The sequence below is a fragment of the Solanum pennellii genome, chromosome 6 (genome assembly GCF_001406875.1).
Source record: "Solanum pennellii chromosome 6, SPENNV200".
NCBI classification, from domain to species: domain Eukaryota; kingdom Viridiplantae; phylum Streptophyta; class Magnoliopsida; order Solanales; family Solanaceae; genus Solanum; species Solanum pennellii.
The window spans coordinates 48,191,336-48,207,941 of record NC_028642.1 but is presented as its reverse complement, the minus strand read 5'-3'; the positions used below and the strand labels follow the sequence as shown (position 1 = coordinate 48,207,941).

The following is a 16,606-nucleotide window of genomic DNA, read 5'->3' as shown; positions in this document are numbered from 1 at the left end:
TGGGCATACTTGAACTCCTTACAATCTCTGTCACAGCATAGCATCAAAATTTTACATGGGATCTGTTCAAAATGATTACTGAAATCCATGATGGCAGTGGCACATTGTGTGCAATATTCCTGATACAGTTCTAACAACTTCTTTAATGCTTTCTTTCTAACAGACACCTACATATTAGATGAAAAAGAAGCATATTTCAGGAAGTACAAACAGAGAAGTTCTTTTTTAAAGAATTGCACAAAAAGCAATGTTATATTATGAAAGTTTTTCACCACTACAACCTTTTTGTCTCTCAGTCGTTCTGCAACACATGTGATAAGTTCAAGGGGAACAGATTTTAGCTTATATCTTGCCAAGTCGCACACCACAGTAACTGCCTCTGATCTCACTCTGTCATCAGAATCCAAAAGCCGGCCTTGAAGAGCAGCTGCTCGGTTCACATGAGTTAAATAGTGAGATGTAATGCTGAATCGGGAGACCAACAAATCAAGGGCAAATTGAAAGGAAAAAAAAAGGAAGAGAAAAGAAAAAACTTTCAAGTTTCAACATCTTACAAATAACTTCAAGTGATTCTTTTCCAGATGGATTGGTCATGTAGAACGCTTTAGCACATGAAAGTGTAATTAGTCTCACTTCAGCAGATTTATCACAGGTTCTGTTTAAGAATTCTACAAAAAGCTGGTGATAATCCCGGGCAAAATGGTTTCCAGGCAAGGAAAAGACCTTTTTCATCAAGCCAAGAGCTTTTATCCGGACATCCACTTGATCTGTCTGTGAATGAAGTTACATTTCTAGTTTGAGCAATGGAGTGGGAAAAGTAACCTAATTCAATGGAAGAGCTTAAACAACAGTAATAATGTGAACACGAGGAAAATAACAATAACAATGATAATCAAAATTTATTCTGCATTCAACTGGACCAGACAAATAACATTTAACTGAGTACAATGTCATACAATAAATAGACTAAATGGCAGGAGAATGACGCACCAATAATTCGTGGATCAGGCTAGGTATGACAGAAAAAAGTATTTGAGGAGAACACTGAAAGATTTCATATATAATTTCATGGTAATATTCCTTGATCTCACTCTGCACTGCGTCTCTGTTAAGAATGCAAGACCTTAAAAACCTTGAAACAGTATCTTCAATCTTTACACTGCAATTTTGAATGACAGTGACAGCAAGCTGGTGAGACACACGAGATGCACCCTGGAACAAAATTCATAAAAAGAATTCAAGTTTTAAAAGACAATTAGGAAGATATTCCCATAGCAGGAACGATAAATTGCAAAACTAAGAGAGTGGTGTTAATTAATTTCATCTTGGCAAACAAGAACCACTTAATAAATGTAAGAAGTTTCTACATTGCATATCATTCGTAAACTTGACATATAAATATTGTGCTGTCCTCCATCAACAACAAGAACGCTTAGCATCACAAGGAAGAAGGTAATCTCAAGAAGCCATAACTAGAAGCAAGCTTAAAAGAACAAGTCTATGAGCAACTTCAAATAAGATGCACTACTACTGCATTTTGATGAGTCATTCGGAAGGTTCCATCTAAAAAGATATGACTCTGCACTTGATCAAAAAGAAAAAAGACCTGACTCGCCACCCAAAATTAAAGATCAAAAATTCAACATTAAATGACACATTCAGGGCATTACTAATGATCACAAATTGATGAATCCTCCTCCCAATAGTCTCTCATCATCCAAACATGTATTACCACTATTCTACAATCAATCAAATAAATGGGTATTCATTATTCAAGGACCAAAAAAAATGTCTTTCTCACCTTACCCCAGACAACCAGAGAAAGTAGTTGAGCAAATGACAAGTCTCCATTAGCACCCATGGAAATGTACCCTAATCTAAAAGAATAGCAGGAATCCTACCATCATTTGTGCAATCAACAAAAAGAAAAGAAGAAAGATTAAAAGCTACAACTTCTGAGACGGCAGCAAGTTTATCTACAAACAAAAAAGAATAACATGAGGTGAACCTGAGAAGAGATGGGAGCTGCAACTATAGACTCATAACAAGTGGAGAGTAATTTTCAGACATCATGGATATGGAACCAGTCCATATGCTGCTAACACTGACAGACACTGACAACAATAACAATTGTCTCAATCCCAAGCTAGTTGTAGGCAGCTATATATATTCTCCCATTTCATATTGCTCCTTTATACAACATCTCAATCCAATATCTTAAAATTCAGGTACTAAGGTACTAGGGATTCTCTATTACTAGCATTAATAACAAAACTAACCCACTACTAGTGAACATTAGACCTAAAGTAAACGCACCAATCTGACTAAAATTTAATCCCAAATAATTGGTATGATCTGTACGGATCTCTTTCTTCTGTTGCCCTGTTTTCACAAACCACCTCCCTTATATAGGCCTGGGACAACCAATGTGAGCAAACTCGCAAATGCGGAGTTGCTCAGACACTCAGACGTGAGAAGATGAACAAGCACAACACCCAATGTGCACGCAACCTTTTTTTAATTTCTCTTACACCATCTTTGGCATTTGCATGTTTGCTTGACTTTAAAGATGTCAACTTAAAATAGTTTTGAACTGGAGTATAATATGTGAGCGACCAATTTATATACATACATGCATATAATGATATAAATATATACATAAACACATGCAGACAGATATATATATATATATATATATATATATATATATACACAAACACACACACACACACGCAGATGTGCCAATTTGGGGTATAATTAGCTTTTTCCTATGAAGTAATTTGTTTCATTGATGGGATCCAGTAGATACAGAAAATGAAAAGTACAAACTGCTAAAAAATATTAATAAGCTTCATACGGAGAATATACTAAAGGTAGGGAGCTGAAGATAACAAAAGATTATCTTGGAATTTACAGGGAGTTGGGGAGATATCACTTCTTTGGTTTATCTCAATAAAAAGAGTGTAAGAGTTGATCCATGAATTTATGTAGAGACACAAGAAGTTCTGTATTTCAAAGTATACGTTGCTTCAGGAAATTTTGGTCATCAGAGAAAGTTTACAATGCTTGAGGACAAATCATCTGAAACTATGTCATTTAAGTTGAAAAAAAGGTTGTCCGTCAATTAAATTAAATTACATAACGCAATATAGATAAATTGATCTATAGATGGAAAACTATACAATTGAACAAGAAATCAGCTAGAGAGGATAAACAGAAAAATTTATAATCGGTGATTATTTACAGAAAATGGAAGCAGATTAACTCTGAAGACTTAGGTGTCTTAAGTCCTTACTTTAAAGCTTTATAAGTGCAGAAAGGACGACACATGAAATAGAACATCCTATTCAAAACTTCCCTACCTCTCCTACTGTTTCCTGTGAGAAAGGTGACAGCAAAGAGAACTCAAACACCAAAAGGAACTCCATTTCTTGGCTTCAAGACAGCATTCAATGAGTAGAGATTACAGTATTAAGTACTATTGTTAATTTCATCTTGGAGAAGGGATGAAAGAAGATCAAAAAATTCTGTTTTACATCGATAAAAGGGATGAAAGCACTACATCTTTTTCAAAACAAAGTTGAAAGTACACCTGAAACTGTTAACGCAGCAACTACTTTTAGCTTTAATCTTATTATTATGTTATAGATCACCATATCTACCTTTGCTTCCTTCAAAAGGTTTTGCAAAATCACATCTAAAAGGGGCTCAGATTCTTCTTTTTCAAAAGTGAGCAGCTCGGAACTGGTCTTCTCTTTATCTTGCATTTTCTCCTCCAAAATTTGTGTCATTATTGATACTGCTGCAGAAACCATACTTGGAGGGTGATGTTCCCTACGAGAAAAGTTAGCACCATCAGATAGTAAAACTAATTTTCCATACGTAACCCGCACGAAAAAAATTCATGTAAAATTATTAAGCATGAGACATCACACGGTAAATACTTTTCAGCCCTCTTTTCTTTTTAATTATATAATCCTACTTCATCCTTTCATTGAATGAACTTTTTTGTGATTTTGCAGAGGAATGAATAAGTTAGGGGTAAATTTATCTGCTGTTAGGAACTTCACCCGAGTTGGGAAATCTTGGGATGCTAAATTGAATACTAAGAAAATCAACAAGGGATTAGTCACTTCCACGCCTCTTTCCTTCACTTCGGCTCCCTATTTCCCCTCTTGTTTTTTTATAGCAATGCAAGACCTTATATTAAGCTTTTGTGTCGTTGAGCATTAATTCCCACTTCAACCAAAACAAAGAACTGAATTTTCTCTCATGAAGAAAATTGTGCAACATGATGCTAGATTCAGATTGGCCACTTGTAGCATGCACAGAAAGATTCTTGTATTACAATACTTCTTTCTCTTTATCCACATCTGAGACTTCACGATCTCCTTGAACGTGCTGCAGATGGGCTGAGTGTGAATAAAGGTTTGACCATGGTCTACTAACTTTCTCTAGCCTTACATACTCATCATTTACTACTGACTTTGCCCTTTCCAGTCACCTAGGTCTTCTCTCACAGAGTCCTTCACTAGATCAGCTTTCTCTAAGCTTAGCAATGCTGTTTGAGTATTCTTTTAGCAATTCAAGAAGCACCTTCACCACTTCTCTTGCAGAATATTAGTAAGCTTGGGGACATTCTAGGGTTTGTTTTCTCATGTGGATTGAACATAGATTTTGACTGCACTTGTTTTAAAAATGGTGAAAACTCTGTTCTGAAAAAAAATACCAACTTTTGGAGAAACATATGTTATTTCAGTTCTTGAAAAAGTAAAAGACGTAACTCTAGTAAAGTTTTTCAGTTTCCAGCTTGAAAAGAGCCAACTTGAAAAAGTGAAACAAATTTCACCTTCATTTTCTCCAAGAACTTCATGGGTTACCAAGCAAAAATTCAAATAAATTCCAAAAGGATAACCTAAGAACAAGAAGACATCAGCAGCATATTGGCTTTCTTCTATATGAAACGTCACATAGGTACCCCTGTTTACCCCTACTCCAGCCCTCCCTTTTTTTGGTGCTTATTCTCAACCGGTTTTCTTCATGCAGTGTTTCTTGATGCATTCAATGATTAGACAACTAAAGGAGTTTAAAGGGCGAGGAAATTGGTGGGAGGGGGTTATGAAAGCCCTCATAATCAATCAGAACAAAATATTAATAAAACGAGAACGATGAATTTCACCTCAAGATGGCGAAAAAGTTCTTGAACATTTTTTTAACCAACTCTTCGCAGCCAATATCTAGCATTAGCAAACAAAACCTCAGTTTTGCAACAGTTTCTAACAGTTGTACCCTCATGCTGAAGTAAGGATTCATGGTATCTTCAAGCTCTGAGAAGATATTGACAAGAAGTCCAAATATATCCTGTTACAAATTTAGAAAATCAGCAATCACATCGACAGTATTACAGCTACTACCAATTACGAACAGGGAGAGGGAGTAAAGAAGAAGGTAGTATGGGCAAGACCATATAACAGAAACAACTGCATAAAGTCAAACTTTACCCGAGACACTGCATCAGTAAATTCAGGATTTGGTGCCAGCACACGGACAATTTCGCAGAAGCAGATGCCAACCAGAAGTCGGATATCTTTGTCCTTGTGAGCAAGCAAATTATGCTTAACAAGAGAACTGCTCAAGGGTTTGATGACAGATTTCAGTGAACTTGACTGTTTTAATCCTTCAAATGCACGAGTTGCTTGCTGCAGAAGATATAAATCTTGTCATGCAAAGAACTTTTAAATAATACGACGTCTGAGAACAAAATAGCACAATGATTCTTAAATGTCAAGAGAACATGGCCTAGATGTTAATAACCATATTTTTTTTATAACCGAGAAATGTGTGGTGGGTTCAACACAGTTAACAGCAGCTTTGAAACTCAGGAACGTATGTCCCCTCTACCTGCTACCACTTAAACACAAGGCTTCAGTTAGAAGCTAGGTTAGAATTTATGGCAAGCGCCTTACCCATACATTCCGCATTGCCCTTTACCACAAAACCAAAGCTCTGAGGGTATAAATACTTTTCTTTTAAAGTATTTTACATACAAATGCACCAAGAAGGTATAACATTTTCTTCACCAAAAATATACACACATTTCTAAAGGAGCTCAAAACCCACCAGGTTCTCTATTCCATTCTGATTACACAAAAGAATGTGAACCCTCCCTATTTAATTCATACCACGTGGTGTCTTCATACTACTAATAACAGGCGAAGAAGACTCAGAAAACACATTTAAGAAACTGTACCAACGAGCAAAGATAGCTGAGAGTGATATCTTAATTCAGATAAGTCCATATAATTAAAACCTTAACAAGCTTACTAACCTCCCAAAATGAATAGCACGTACTGAAAAAGAGCAAAAATCGCCAACACAATAAGCAATAACAAAATTGGAAAAACGAAGAAGTTATCAATAATTAGTACGAAGGAGCAATAATGTAGACTGTAGTCCAAACAAACATATCTTCAGTCGCAAGGCATCTCAGAAAATTAGAGAAACACCAGCCAATACAAAAATTCAGTGAACTGTTTCCATAAATTACTTTAAAAGAAGATACAGAAAACACAATCAGTAGTTGAGAGTTGAGAGTGAGGTATTACTTTTAACAAATTGACAAGAGTATCTTTATTGGGGCAAGTTTTGTATGCACCCAGTTGTTTTCCGATTCGGGATATGACCTTCACCGCCTCCTTCTCTGAGTCCGCCATTACAGACCTTTCGCAAAAACCCTAAGAAGCTTCCTCAGATTTTCTGAGCAAATGGAAGGAAGCGCGTGTTAGAGAGGGTGCGCAATGAGGAGAGTTTGGAGTGTGAGTTTTCCCGCCTTATGCCCTTGCTGATGAGCGAGCAGTACACGACAAAAGCAGTTGCGGATCACTTTTGAGAAAGTTTTTCTTTTTACATTTTTTACTACCGAGTTTTAGCTTTAGCTTTGGGAAAAGATTAAAAATACCTCACAAACTTTGATTTATTTTTGCTTTAATAAGTTTAAATAAAGTATCTTTTAAGGTTACAAAACTTATTATGCACCCCTAAATTTCCAAATCAATAAAAATTCATCTGATTTCAATTGAAATTCCTCAATTATCTATTTTAATCTAATTCGAACCTATTATAATTAAAAAAGAAAAAAAGAAAAATTGTATAAAATAGCAAATTATTAATTCAAATTAAATATTATAACCACAGTTTAAAACTTTGAAGCTTTCGCATCTGACAACTATTAGGCAAGTGATACCATACGCCGCAAGTCCGCACCTGTATAGTGAGGATGCGTTAAGGCGAGTTGATGAGCTAATACAACTGCTTACTTTTCATATGTATGAGGATGTGGAGGGAACCTGGCGTTAAGTACTGAGGCAGTTTGATTTAACTGTAACCCGTAGCAAACAATTACCATTCACCTTTCTCTAGGTTTCTTGCTCGTCACCAGTGGCGGAGCCACAGGTCGACACCCCTTCGTCGGAAAGTTACATTGTATAGCTAGAATAAAAATTATTTTTTATGTATATATATTGCATATTGACACTCCATGGCTTCTATTCAATTTAATTTCTTAATATTTTGACACCCTTTGGATAAAATTCTAGCTCCGCCACTGCTCGTCACTCTCGTCATCTCTCCCTCACCTCTCTCGCTTTTATACAAACACAAATGTATAAAATGTATTTGTGTTTGTGTTTGTATAAAGAGAGAGAAAACTGTTTATACAAATATGAATACATATATTTTTGTCTTATACATTTATGATTATACAAATACAGATCTTTCTCCGTACATTTCTCTTTTGTCTTTTTCAATTCAATTGTATTCAAATTCAAATTTTATGCAGATATACAAACACATAAAGTTGAATTGAGAGGCTATCAACGATTTGTACAAACAACAGGCTGCCAACGATTTATACAAATGGCTTGCCAGCGATTTATACAAACAACAGGCTGCCAATGATTTACACAAATGGTTTGTCAACGAAATTATACAAATCTGAAAATCCTGCCAACGAGTTATACAATTTGATGCTCCATAGTATGTTTGTTATGGAGCCAATTATATTAAAATCATACAAATATGATTTATATGTTTGTTATATGTGAAAGTTACTCTAAGAAAATGAATAGCAATTAAATCTCCAAACCTCTCTTTGAGTTCGTCACTTCTCCTCCTTAGCGCCACTGCCCCCCCCCCCCCCCAAAAAAAAAAAAGTAGAGCAAATTTGAGATCATAAAATTTCTTGTGACAAATCGAATAACTGATAACGAAATGATAAGACCAAGAAGAATAAAGATATGGCCAAATTCAAGGCTTGTTTCTCCAGGTATCTTCATACATAGTGTATATTCAATTTTGAGAAGACTGATAAATTAAAACAATCACTTCCATCAGGTTTGAATGTGTAAGACCTCTAAAAAAGGATTTATGTTTTTCAACTCTTGCCAAAGTAGTGTAAACTCATCATCGTTACAGATCCTCTAGCGCTTTTCAACTTAATAAAAGGAAATTTATAATTGTAAACTCATTCCATATCACTAGTGTTGCTTCTTTACATTCATATACATAATGTTTTGTTATAGAGTAGTTTGTATGCGAGATATCTTAAATGGAAGTCAATTGTAACCATGGTCTATTGCGTTCAACACAATGGAGTATTTGTAATTCAAATCCTCCAATCTTCATTGATTATTGATCTCCAATCTTCTTGTTCATATCGTTCCTCTATTTCTACAAAAAAGCGAGTGTAGTGTTATCCTGATAAACCAGATTTCAAGTCCATATAATTGTTTCGATTTAATTTTTAAATGAGTAACTTTCACATATAGCAAACATAAAAATCACATTTGTATGATATAACTATAGTTTGCATAATTGAGCTCATAGCAAACATAAATATGTATATTTCGCTATACATATACAAAGAAAGCAGTTGTGTAATTCGCTATACATATACAAAAGAAAGCAGTTGTATAATCTATTTCGGTATACATATACAAAAGATCAATTGTATAAAGACAAAAGAAACTGGGCAGGGGAAGATTGTATTTGTATAATCACAAGTGTGTAGGACGAAAATGTATGCATTTATACTTGTATATACAAATTTCTCTCGCTTTATACAAATATAAACGCAATATTTACATTTGTGTTTGCATAAAGTGTGAGTGACGAGTGAGATATGGGAGAAGAGAGAGAGGGGAACGAAAATATATTTATATATACAATTTTCTCTCGCTTTATACAAACACAAACACATTTTATACATTTGTGTTTGTATAAAAGCAAGAGACGTGAACGAGACCGTCACCAAAACGAGAGTGGCTAGCGAGATTCCATTAGGGGAAGAGACGAAAATAACAATAGTTTGTTATAGGGTACAATTACATCAAACTATGTTTATAGCGTTTAATTTGAATTAATAGTTTGCTATTATATACAATTTTTCCCTTTTAAAATTGAATTTATGAAAGTCACACCCATATTTTCTCGTTTTATCGAATTAAATCAGTGTACATATACACAAACAAAGAACGAGACCCAACAGTTCATAAAGCAACCCCATGGAACATTTATTTTCACAACTAATTCAAGAAAAACATAAAAATGAACGAGAATTCTGACTCTATTGTTCTGCCTCAAAGGTGTTTCTTCTCCATCATCGTCAGAACTATCTTCAAATCTTAGCAAATAACTCAATGAATATTAATGAAACTAGAGTATTTTTTATACCGATTCGATTTATTTTTTGATGAAATTGTATTTTGTGACTAATTTTATTGTGTTACGAGAAATAGAGGGATTGAGTTATTGAGAATTGCTTTAGAGTTAGAGGTGAAGTAGGCTTGGGTTTAAGTTAGTTGGTCAAGTTTGGGTTATATTCGAAAGGTGAGTTATTTTCTTTAAAAATCGAGTTAATTTTGATTGATTTGGGGATTTCGTCCAAGGAGAGGCATGGATGAAACGTTTTGTAACAATATGGGTAAGAACAATTTTATTTCAACGGTAAGAGCATAGTCAACCAATAAATCAAAGTTGATGGGTATGTTTTATCCCTTTTCCTTTAGCTTATACACATACGAATAAATCAAGGGTCATATTTGCCCTTATATTTTTAGAAAAGAGTTGTATTTATCTTTCGTCATACTTTTGGATTTTATTTCTCCTACTATCAAATTCTGGGTTCATGTGTACCTTTTGAGCGGTTAAATTCCACATCACCCCATTTTATTATCCTATGTGGCACCTACATAGATATAATCTTCTCTAATTTAATTATTATACCTCGCCCCCAATATTAAGTTGTGAGTATATTTAGACCAATAGATGGATGGCCCTGCACTTAGGGGTCATTTGACAGGCACAACTTTCTTTTTTTTTATTTCCCAATTGGTGTCCAAAGTTGATATTGGAGTCCAACTAAATCTGGATCGCACTGCATGGCGAATATGACCTGAAAAGGTAAAAGTTAGATATTTTTTATTGAGGTGTATGTAAAAACTAATTAAACTTTCAGTCATGTAAGTCTGCATTTTTTCATGTATGTTTGCATATTAGATATAGATGACTTGTATCAGATGCGATCTAAGATTTGGAGGTTCTGAGTGTCATATTATTCAAGTAAGTTAATTGGGTCGGTTACTTTAATTTTGAGTTACAATTCAAGTTATTTACCTTTTTAAAAAAATTTATAAATAAATCTATCATACGTGCATGTTTGTAATAAAGATTATCTAAAAAAACTTAAAAATTAATTATGGCGAATAAGAATCAATTTAATTTTATAAAAATAGCAAACAAATAAGAATAAAAACCCAAAACCTTCACACACTAAGAAAAAGAAAAAGAAAAAGAAAAAGCTTCGCAAGGTTCAAACCCACATTGCTCGTGTGGAAAGATGTCGCATTTGCCAATTGAACCATTCAACATTTTTTTAGTAGGTGGCAGATTTGATATATATTGCTTCCTTTTAAGATGTACATATATAAACACATGCAAAGTCTAAGATCACTGATGGTCATGGCACCTCTACCCGTACAAATAGATTCGCTTCTGACTGATAAATAAAAATATGTTAGACCAGATATATTCGTATGAACAAAAACAATACTTAAGTGATGATTTATTTTTTGAATTTCAACAATTAATTCAACACTTACATATAATCTAAATAAACACAATTTTGATATATAAAATTTCATGCATCATAAGTAAGAAAACACAACAAATCTAGCAAACTCACTTAATATCCTTTTATATTCTTTCTCAAGTTTAAGCTTTATAAGTCATGGATACGTGATTAAATTACAGGGAAAAGAGTCTGATATACTCCTTAATTTTGTCGTTTAGAGCTAATATATCCTTCGTTATGAAAGTGACTCATATATATCCTTATATAAAATGATTCAAGTATATTCTTATGGTCACAAAATAAGCTCACATATACCTTTCATCCAACGGAAGTGGAAAAATAAGTTTCAGATTTATTTCTTTGCCTTAAATTTTTTAAAAAATCATGTAGGCGTATATATGATCCTTCTAGCAAAGTTCATTGTATATATTTTTTTTTCATGCAATTATTTTTTGACTTTTTTTATTATCATTATTCGAGTTTCTTATTCTTTTTTCTTTCATTCTCTAGTGTGAAGAAAAAAATTAAAACAAAATTTTTACGGCTATATTGTAATTTAGTTTTGTATCTGCAAAAAAAATAAAAAATAGGGCATCTTTTAATAAATTTTACTAGAAAGCTAGTGAAATAGAAATAAATTTGACTATCAAAATAATAAATTTAAGTTAGTCATTGAAACAAAAAAGTAAAAAAAAAAATGTGTGAGGAGGATCAAATAAACTGCATACAAAATTTATTTTATTTCAAAAAACTAATTAAAAAATTAAATTAAAACTATTTTTTTCGCTTTGTTCGAAGAAGCAGGTATGTGTGAGTCATTTGTATAATATAAGAGTATATATGAGTCATTTTCATAACGATGTGTATATAAACTCTAAATGAGACAGTTAATTTGATATACTGGACCCTTTTTCTTAAATTATATATTAGGTAAATTCAGACCATTAATGATTTGCATTAAAAAATTTAAATCAAAATTAAAATATAAATCCAAAACTGAACAAAACAAATCCTATCCAAACTTATTTAAATTGTAAATAAAAAATCTAAGCATAAATTTTCGTATCCAATCTGAATGACCCGAATGCTCATCCTAGCTAGAGCAATTACTACAACAAAGTCTTTGATTTAATCTATCCACTTATAAATGCTTTAATCATATATAGTAGTTCTGTGAATACTTTGAGAATTGATATAGCTAGGTACTCTCTCTGTCTCTATTTAGTTGTCCACTTTAGAAGTGATATACATATTAAGACATCAATTATTATCATAGGTTAGTTACAATTTTATCCTTAATTTAAAAGATTACGCAACTCTCCAAATATAATAAATGTATTTTCTGGTTCCAAAAGACATGCATTATAACTGAGTAGTACTAGAAATTTTCCTTTAATTAAATAAGGGCATATTAGAAAAAAAAAATTATTATCCTTTCTTGATTTGTTAAAATGAACAAGTAAATAGGGACAAATATAAAAAAATATATAGACAAATAAACAGAGACCGAGGGAATATTTATTAAGCTAAACTATTGTGCTAAACATGTACTGGTTAGTTACAAACAATCCAATTAATACTCAAAGAACATCCCATTTAAACTAGATCTCATTTCAAGTACTAAAATAAGAGTGATATTTACAAAAAGGTGATATGCATGAACATGGCATTCACCTAAATTAGAGGCCAAGAAATTAAAAAGTTAATTTTTTTTCCAATAGTACAAGTTACAATGAGAAGTCAAAAAGGATTGTTTGTATTGGGATTGTGCCCAACTCTCCACGTTAATTAGTCCCTATAGGCGTGCAATATGGCGTGTATTTTTTTTAGGCGGGGCTCTTGCTGCTGAAGTCGCCTGATGGCGTGAGAAGTTTTTTTTTTTTGAATTTGGCGTTTAAAATTTATATTAGAATTCTGACTAAATTTAGGGTCAATTTAGGTGTACTCCCGTTAAAAATAATAATTTGTATTCAGAGCTTGAAAGCTCTGATTAAAGATGGAATAGTCTTACCATCGGAGGCAAAAGCACATTATACTAAATGGTTCATCTGAACCCTATTCAACGAAAAATTATATTATCTACACATGATAAAAATAATTTTTTATGTATATATAAAATAAATATTGTATCCATTTTTTCAACTAATTCGAGTGTTTATTTCTATAAATTTCAAATTCTTTGTAAAATTCTAGCTTCACCGCTCCATCATTTAACTCATGTTGATGAGAAGGTAGTTACAATGCCTCATTTCGAACAGAAATTTGGACAATAAATTGAAAGTTCTTTTTTACAAAATGGGAAGAGGAAGAGAGAAAATTCACTTTAAAGGAATTAAAGTCTTTATATTTGAAACTCTAGGAATAAGTTTGGGTAATCATTTTTTTTTTTGGTTTACTATTGATAGTTGTTTTGAGTTCCATTTACATTAGATTTACATCACGTAAAATTCATTACAGGAATAACACTTTATACTAGAGTTTTTCTTCTTCATTTCTAGGCTTGATTAATCCGTGGGGTGGTTTATAGAATAGTAATTGAAAAAAGTTTAAGAAAATACTTTTCGAACAATGATTGCTTCTTTGTTTATTCTAAGTTGTCACGTTTCACTTGTTGAGAATTAAACTTTATGAATTTTGATCAGCATTTTAAGATGTATTATTTTTATCGTCTAAATATAAAAAGAATTGCACCCTATAATATTTTGATCATCTAAATTAATATTTTCAAAATTTAAATTATGATTCAATTTAGTTTTGAAGATGTGACTAGCAAAATTTTGTTTAATCCCACAAGCGAAGACTAAAGAGGGTACAATGTACATTTATGTTATCTTATCTTTACCTTTGTGAGATAGCGAAGTTGTTTCTGATAGACCTCAACTCATAGAAATTTTACCTAAAAAGATTATTTCTTTTAGTTTCTAATAAATAAGTTCTGAATTTTCTTTTTCAAAGTTTAGATTCCTTTTCCAATTTCAAAATTTGAATTTTGAGTTGATCACTATATTCATAGACCAAGACAATTTAATTTCATCAATTTGATCTAGTTTTCTAGACCAACTAATAAAGTATGAGTATTCATCATTAAGTAAATTTTAAATCATGAAAGTAAAGTAAACTCGAGTAGTCGAATTTCAATCTTTTACATAGTGGGATTCAAATTGAAAAGCAAAATCTCTAAGTTGAAAAGAAACTTAAAATTTGCTAGAAAAAAGGGAAGGTTTGTATTAGGGCCCGTTTGGATGGGCTTAATAAAAGCAGCTTTAAAAAAGTACTTTTGAAAGTGCTGAAACTTATTTTTAAAATAAACAGTTATGCGTTTGGATAAAAGTGCTGAAGTTGCTATGCCAAACGTGAAAAGGGAAAAATGGAAGAAAGAGATGTTAGGGTTATGTGGGTAATTTGGAGATTGTATAAAAATATTAAGGGTAAAAAGAAAAAAATGTGGTCAACTTAAAACAGCTTATAAGGTAAAAAAAAAAAAACAGTTTTTTTTAACTTAAAATAAGTTATTTTGAGTATTGCCAAACAGCTAAATAAGTCAAAAATCAGCTTTTAAGTCAGTTTGACCAGCTTTTAAGCTGAGCCAAACAGGCTCTTAGTTTATGAACTCTCTATGAATCACAAATATATTAAGAAGGTTATGGTGGAGTGATAAGATAATATCTGACAATAAGATGATCATTTAATTAATAATATAATTTTCTTATAAATAACTAATCAATTTTAATTTATAATTTTAAAATTACTCAGCTAAGGATAGTTAACTAGTTATCTCATAAAGTCAATTTACACTATATTTTATAATAAAAAAAAAATCATCCAACTATTGATATTTCAGTTAAGAAGTCATTCGTCCAATTTAACTATATGAATATAGAGTCCCTCTGTGTTGTCGACTTGCCGTGCTTCTAAAATTTGATTGATGGATTAATCAATGAAAACTTTAATGAAATAAAAGAAAATAGATGATCCCCAAAATTTGGGATATTGCTAAAATGTTTTTGGAAATTAAATGCATCTGCAATCGACCCCGTTATTTCACAAATCATGTTGTTTGTAACAAAGTTTTAAATATATGAAAATAAATATATCATACAAATAAAATAAGAAAAAACATGATTTATTGATAAATATTGTAAATATAATTCTTTTGATCTCTTGATTTTTCTCTCTTAAAATTTATCCATGATTCGAGGGTCGTTAGTGACGTATTTTTCGAACTAGGATGATTTGAATTTGACCTCTCCATAAGAATAATACATCAATTTGCGTTATTCGAGCTTGATCTCTTTATGAAATTTTTGAGATGACTTTTAAGAGTATTTAGTACCCTTTAATAGGCATAAACTAGGGTTTAGGGTTGAGTAACCTCCAATAATTTTAATTTGAGTTGAACGCAATTTGTAGAGTCCTAACTCGATTTGAACGCATCTTGTAGAGTTTCACAAAATTTCAATGTCTACACATGTTTTTAATGCAAACGTTACTAGTCTACCATGTAAAAATATCGTGTATGAAAAGTAATACAAGTCGTTTCTAAAATAAGAAAATATCTTGGCAAATATATATTTGATTCATGTAAATTTAGTAGGGTCTATCAAGTGTGGTGAATAATAGGCATTTTTTTATATTTAAATAAAAACTTTTGTCAATTAACGATTTTTGGGTAATGAAATAAAATTAAATAGGTGTTTAACCATGACATATTTTTAATTATTTGATAGGTATATTATCATCAAAATAAATAATTTTACTTAAAATTTGAAATAAATAGTGGGTGTTTGCATGAAAACAAATAAAAGAATTAACTTTATTTAAAATTTTCAAAATTGGGGTTGAAGTTAAAATTATACTTGTTTCATACTTTTTGAAAAAATTATTTAGAATTTAAATGAACTTTTTTCCTAAAATACATAAAATATTATTCAAACGATATATATATATATATATATATATATATATATATATATATATTTGGATGTTTGGATATATATAAAAAAAGAAAACTTCATAAAAGTGAACAAAATTTGGATATTTTCCGAATTCTTAATACAGTCTTAAAAAATTTAATTCATGACCAAATATTTCATAATCGAAAATAAGTGAATTTCTTACTTATTTTTTAGTATTTAATAAGTAAAAAAAAATTAATATTTCAAAAATATTTATACGTAAACTATCAAAATATTACCATAATAAAATAAGGCAAAGAGGGGTGGAAATGTCAAGAGATACAGGGAAAAAAAATAAATTCAATAATTACTTATAAAATATATTTTTTTGATTACCATTAATAAATCAATATTATTTTCTTAGTTTTAAAAAGTGTGTTTCTTTTCCTTTTAAAAAAAATAAATATTTTGCTAAAATATGTAAAAGTAGTATAATATTTGTGGAGATCTGATTCCCTATTTAATAATTATGGAAAGTATAGTTTTTCCTATAGAGCGAAGGAGAGGGGACCGGGTACGGTGC

The 16,606-nt window shown here is 31.5% G+C and overlaps 1 protein-coding gene across 4 annotated transcripts in view; it reads right to left on the bottom strand.

The window, feature by feature from the left end:
- LOC107021157 (sister chromatid cohesion protein PDS5 homolog A) overlaps positions 1–6,898 on the bottom strand; it is a 29,401-nt gene extending 22,503 nt beyond the window's left edge. For 2 of the 4 annotated variants that reach the window (XM_015221764.2, XM_027918039.1), the window contains exons 1-8: positions 6,606–6,897; positions 5,502–5,699; positions 5,180–5,361; positions 3,663–3,834; positions 991–1,212; positions 555–771; positions 282–427; positions 10–167 (exon numbers count right to left, since the gene is read on the bottom strand). In XM_015221764.2, the coding sequence (XP_015077250.1) occupies positions 10–167; positions 282–427; positions 555–771; positions 991–1,212; positions 3,663–3,834; positions 5,180–5,361; positions 5,502–5,699; positions 6,606–6,713 (1,403 nt within the window). In that variant the 5' untranslated portion in view covers positions 6,714–6,897. Of the gene's footprint in view, positions 1–9; positions 168–281; positions 428–554; positions 772–990; positions 1,213–3,662; positions 3,835–5,179; positions 5,362–5,501; positions 5,700–6,605 lie in introns of all 4 variants that reach the window. The other 2 variants (XR_003579010.1, XM_015221765.2) reach the window with 2 other exon arrangements.
- Positions 6,899–16,606: the final 9,708 nt, after the last annotated feature.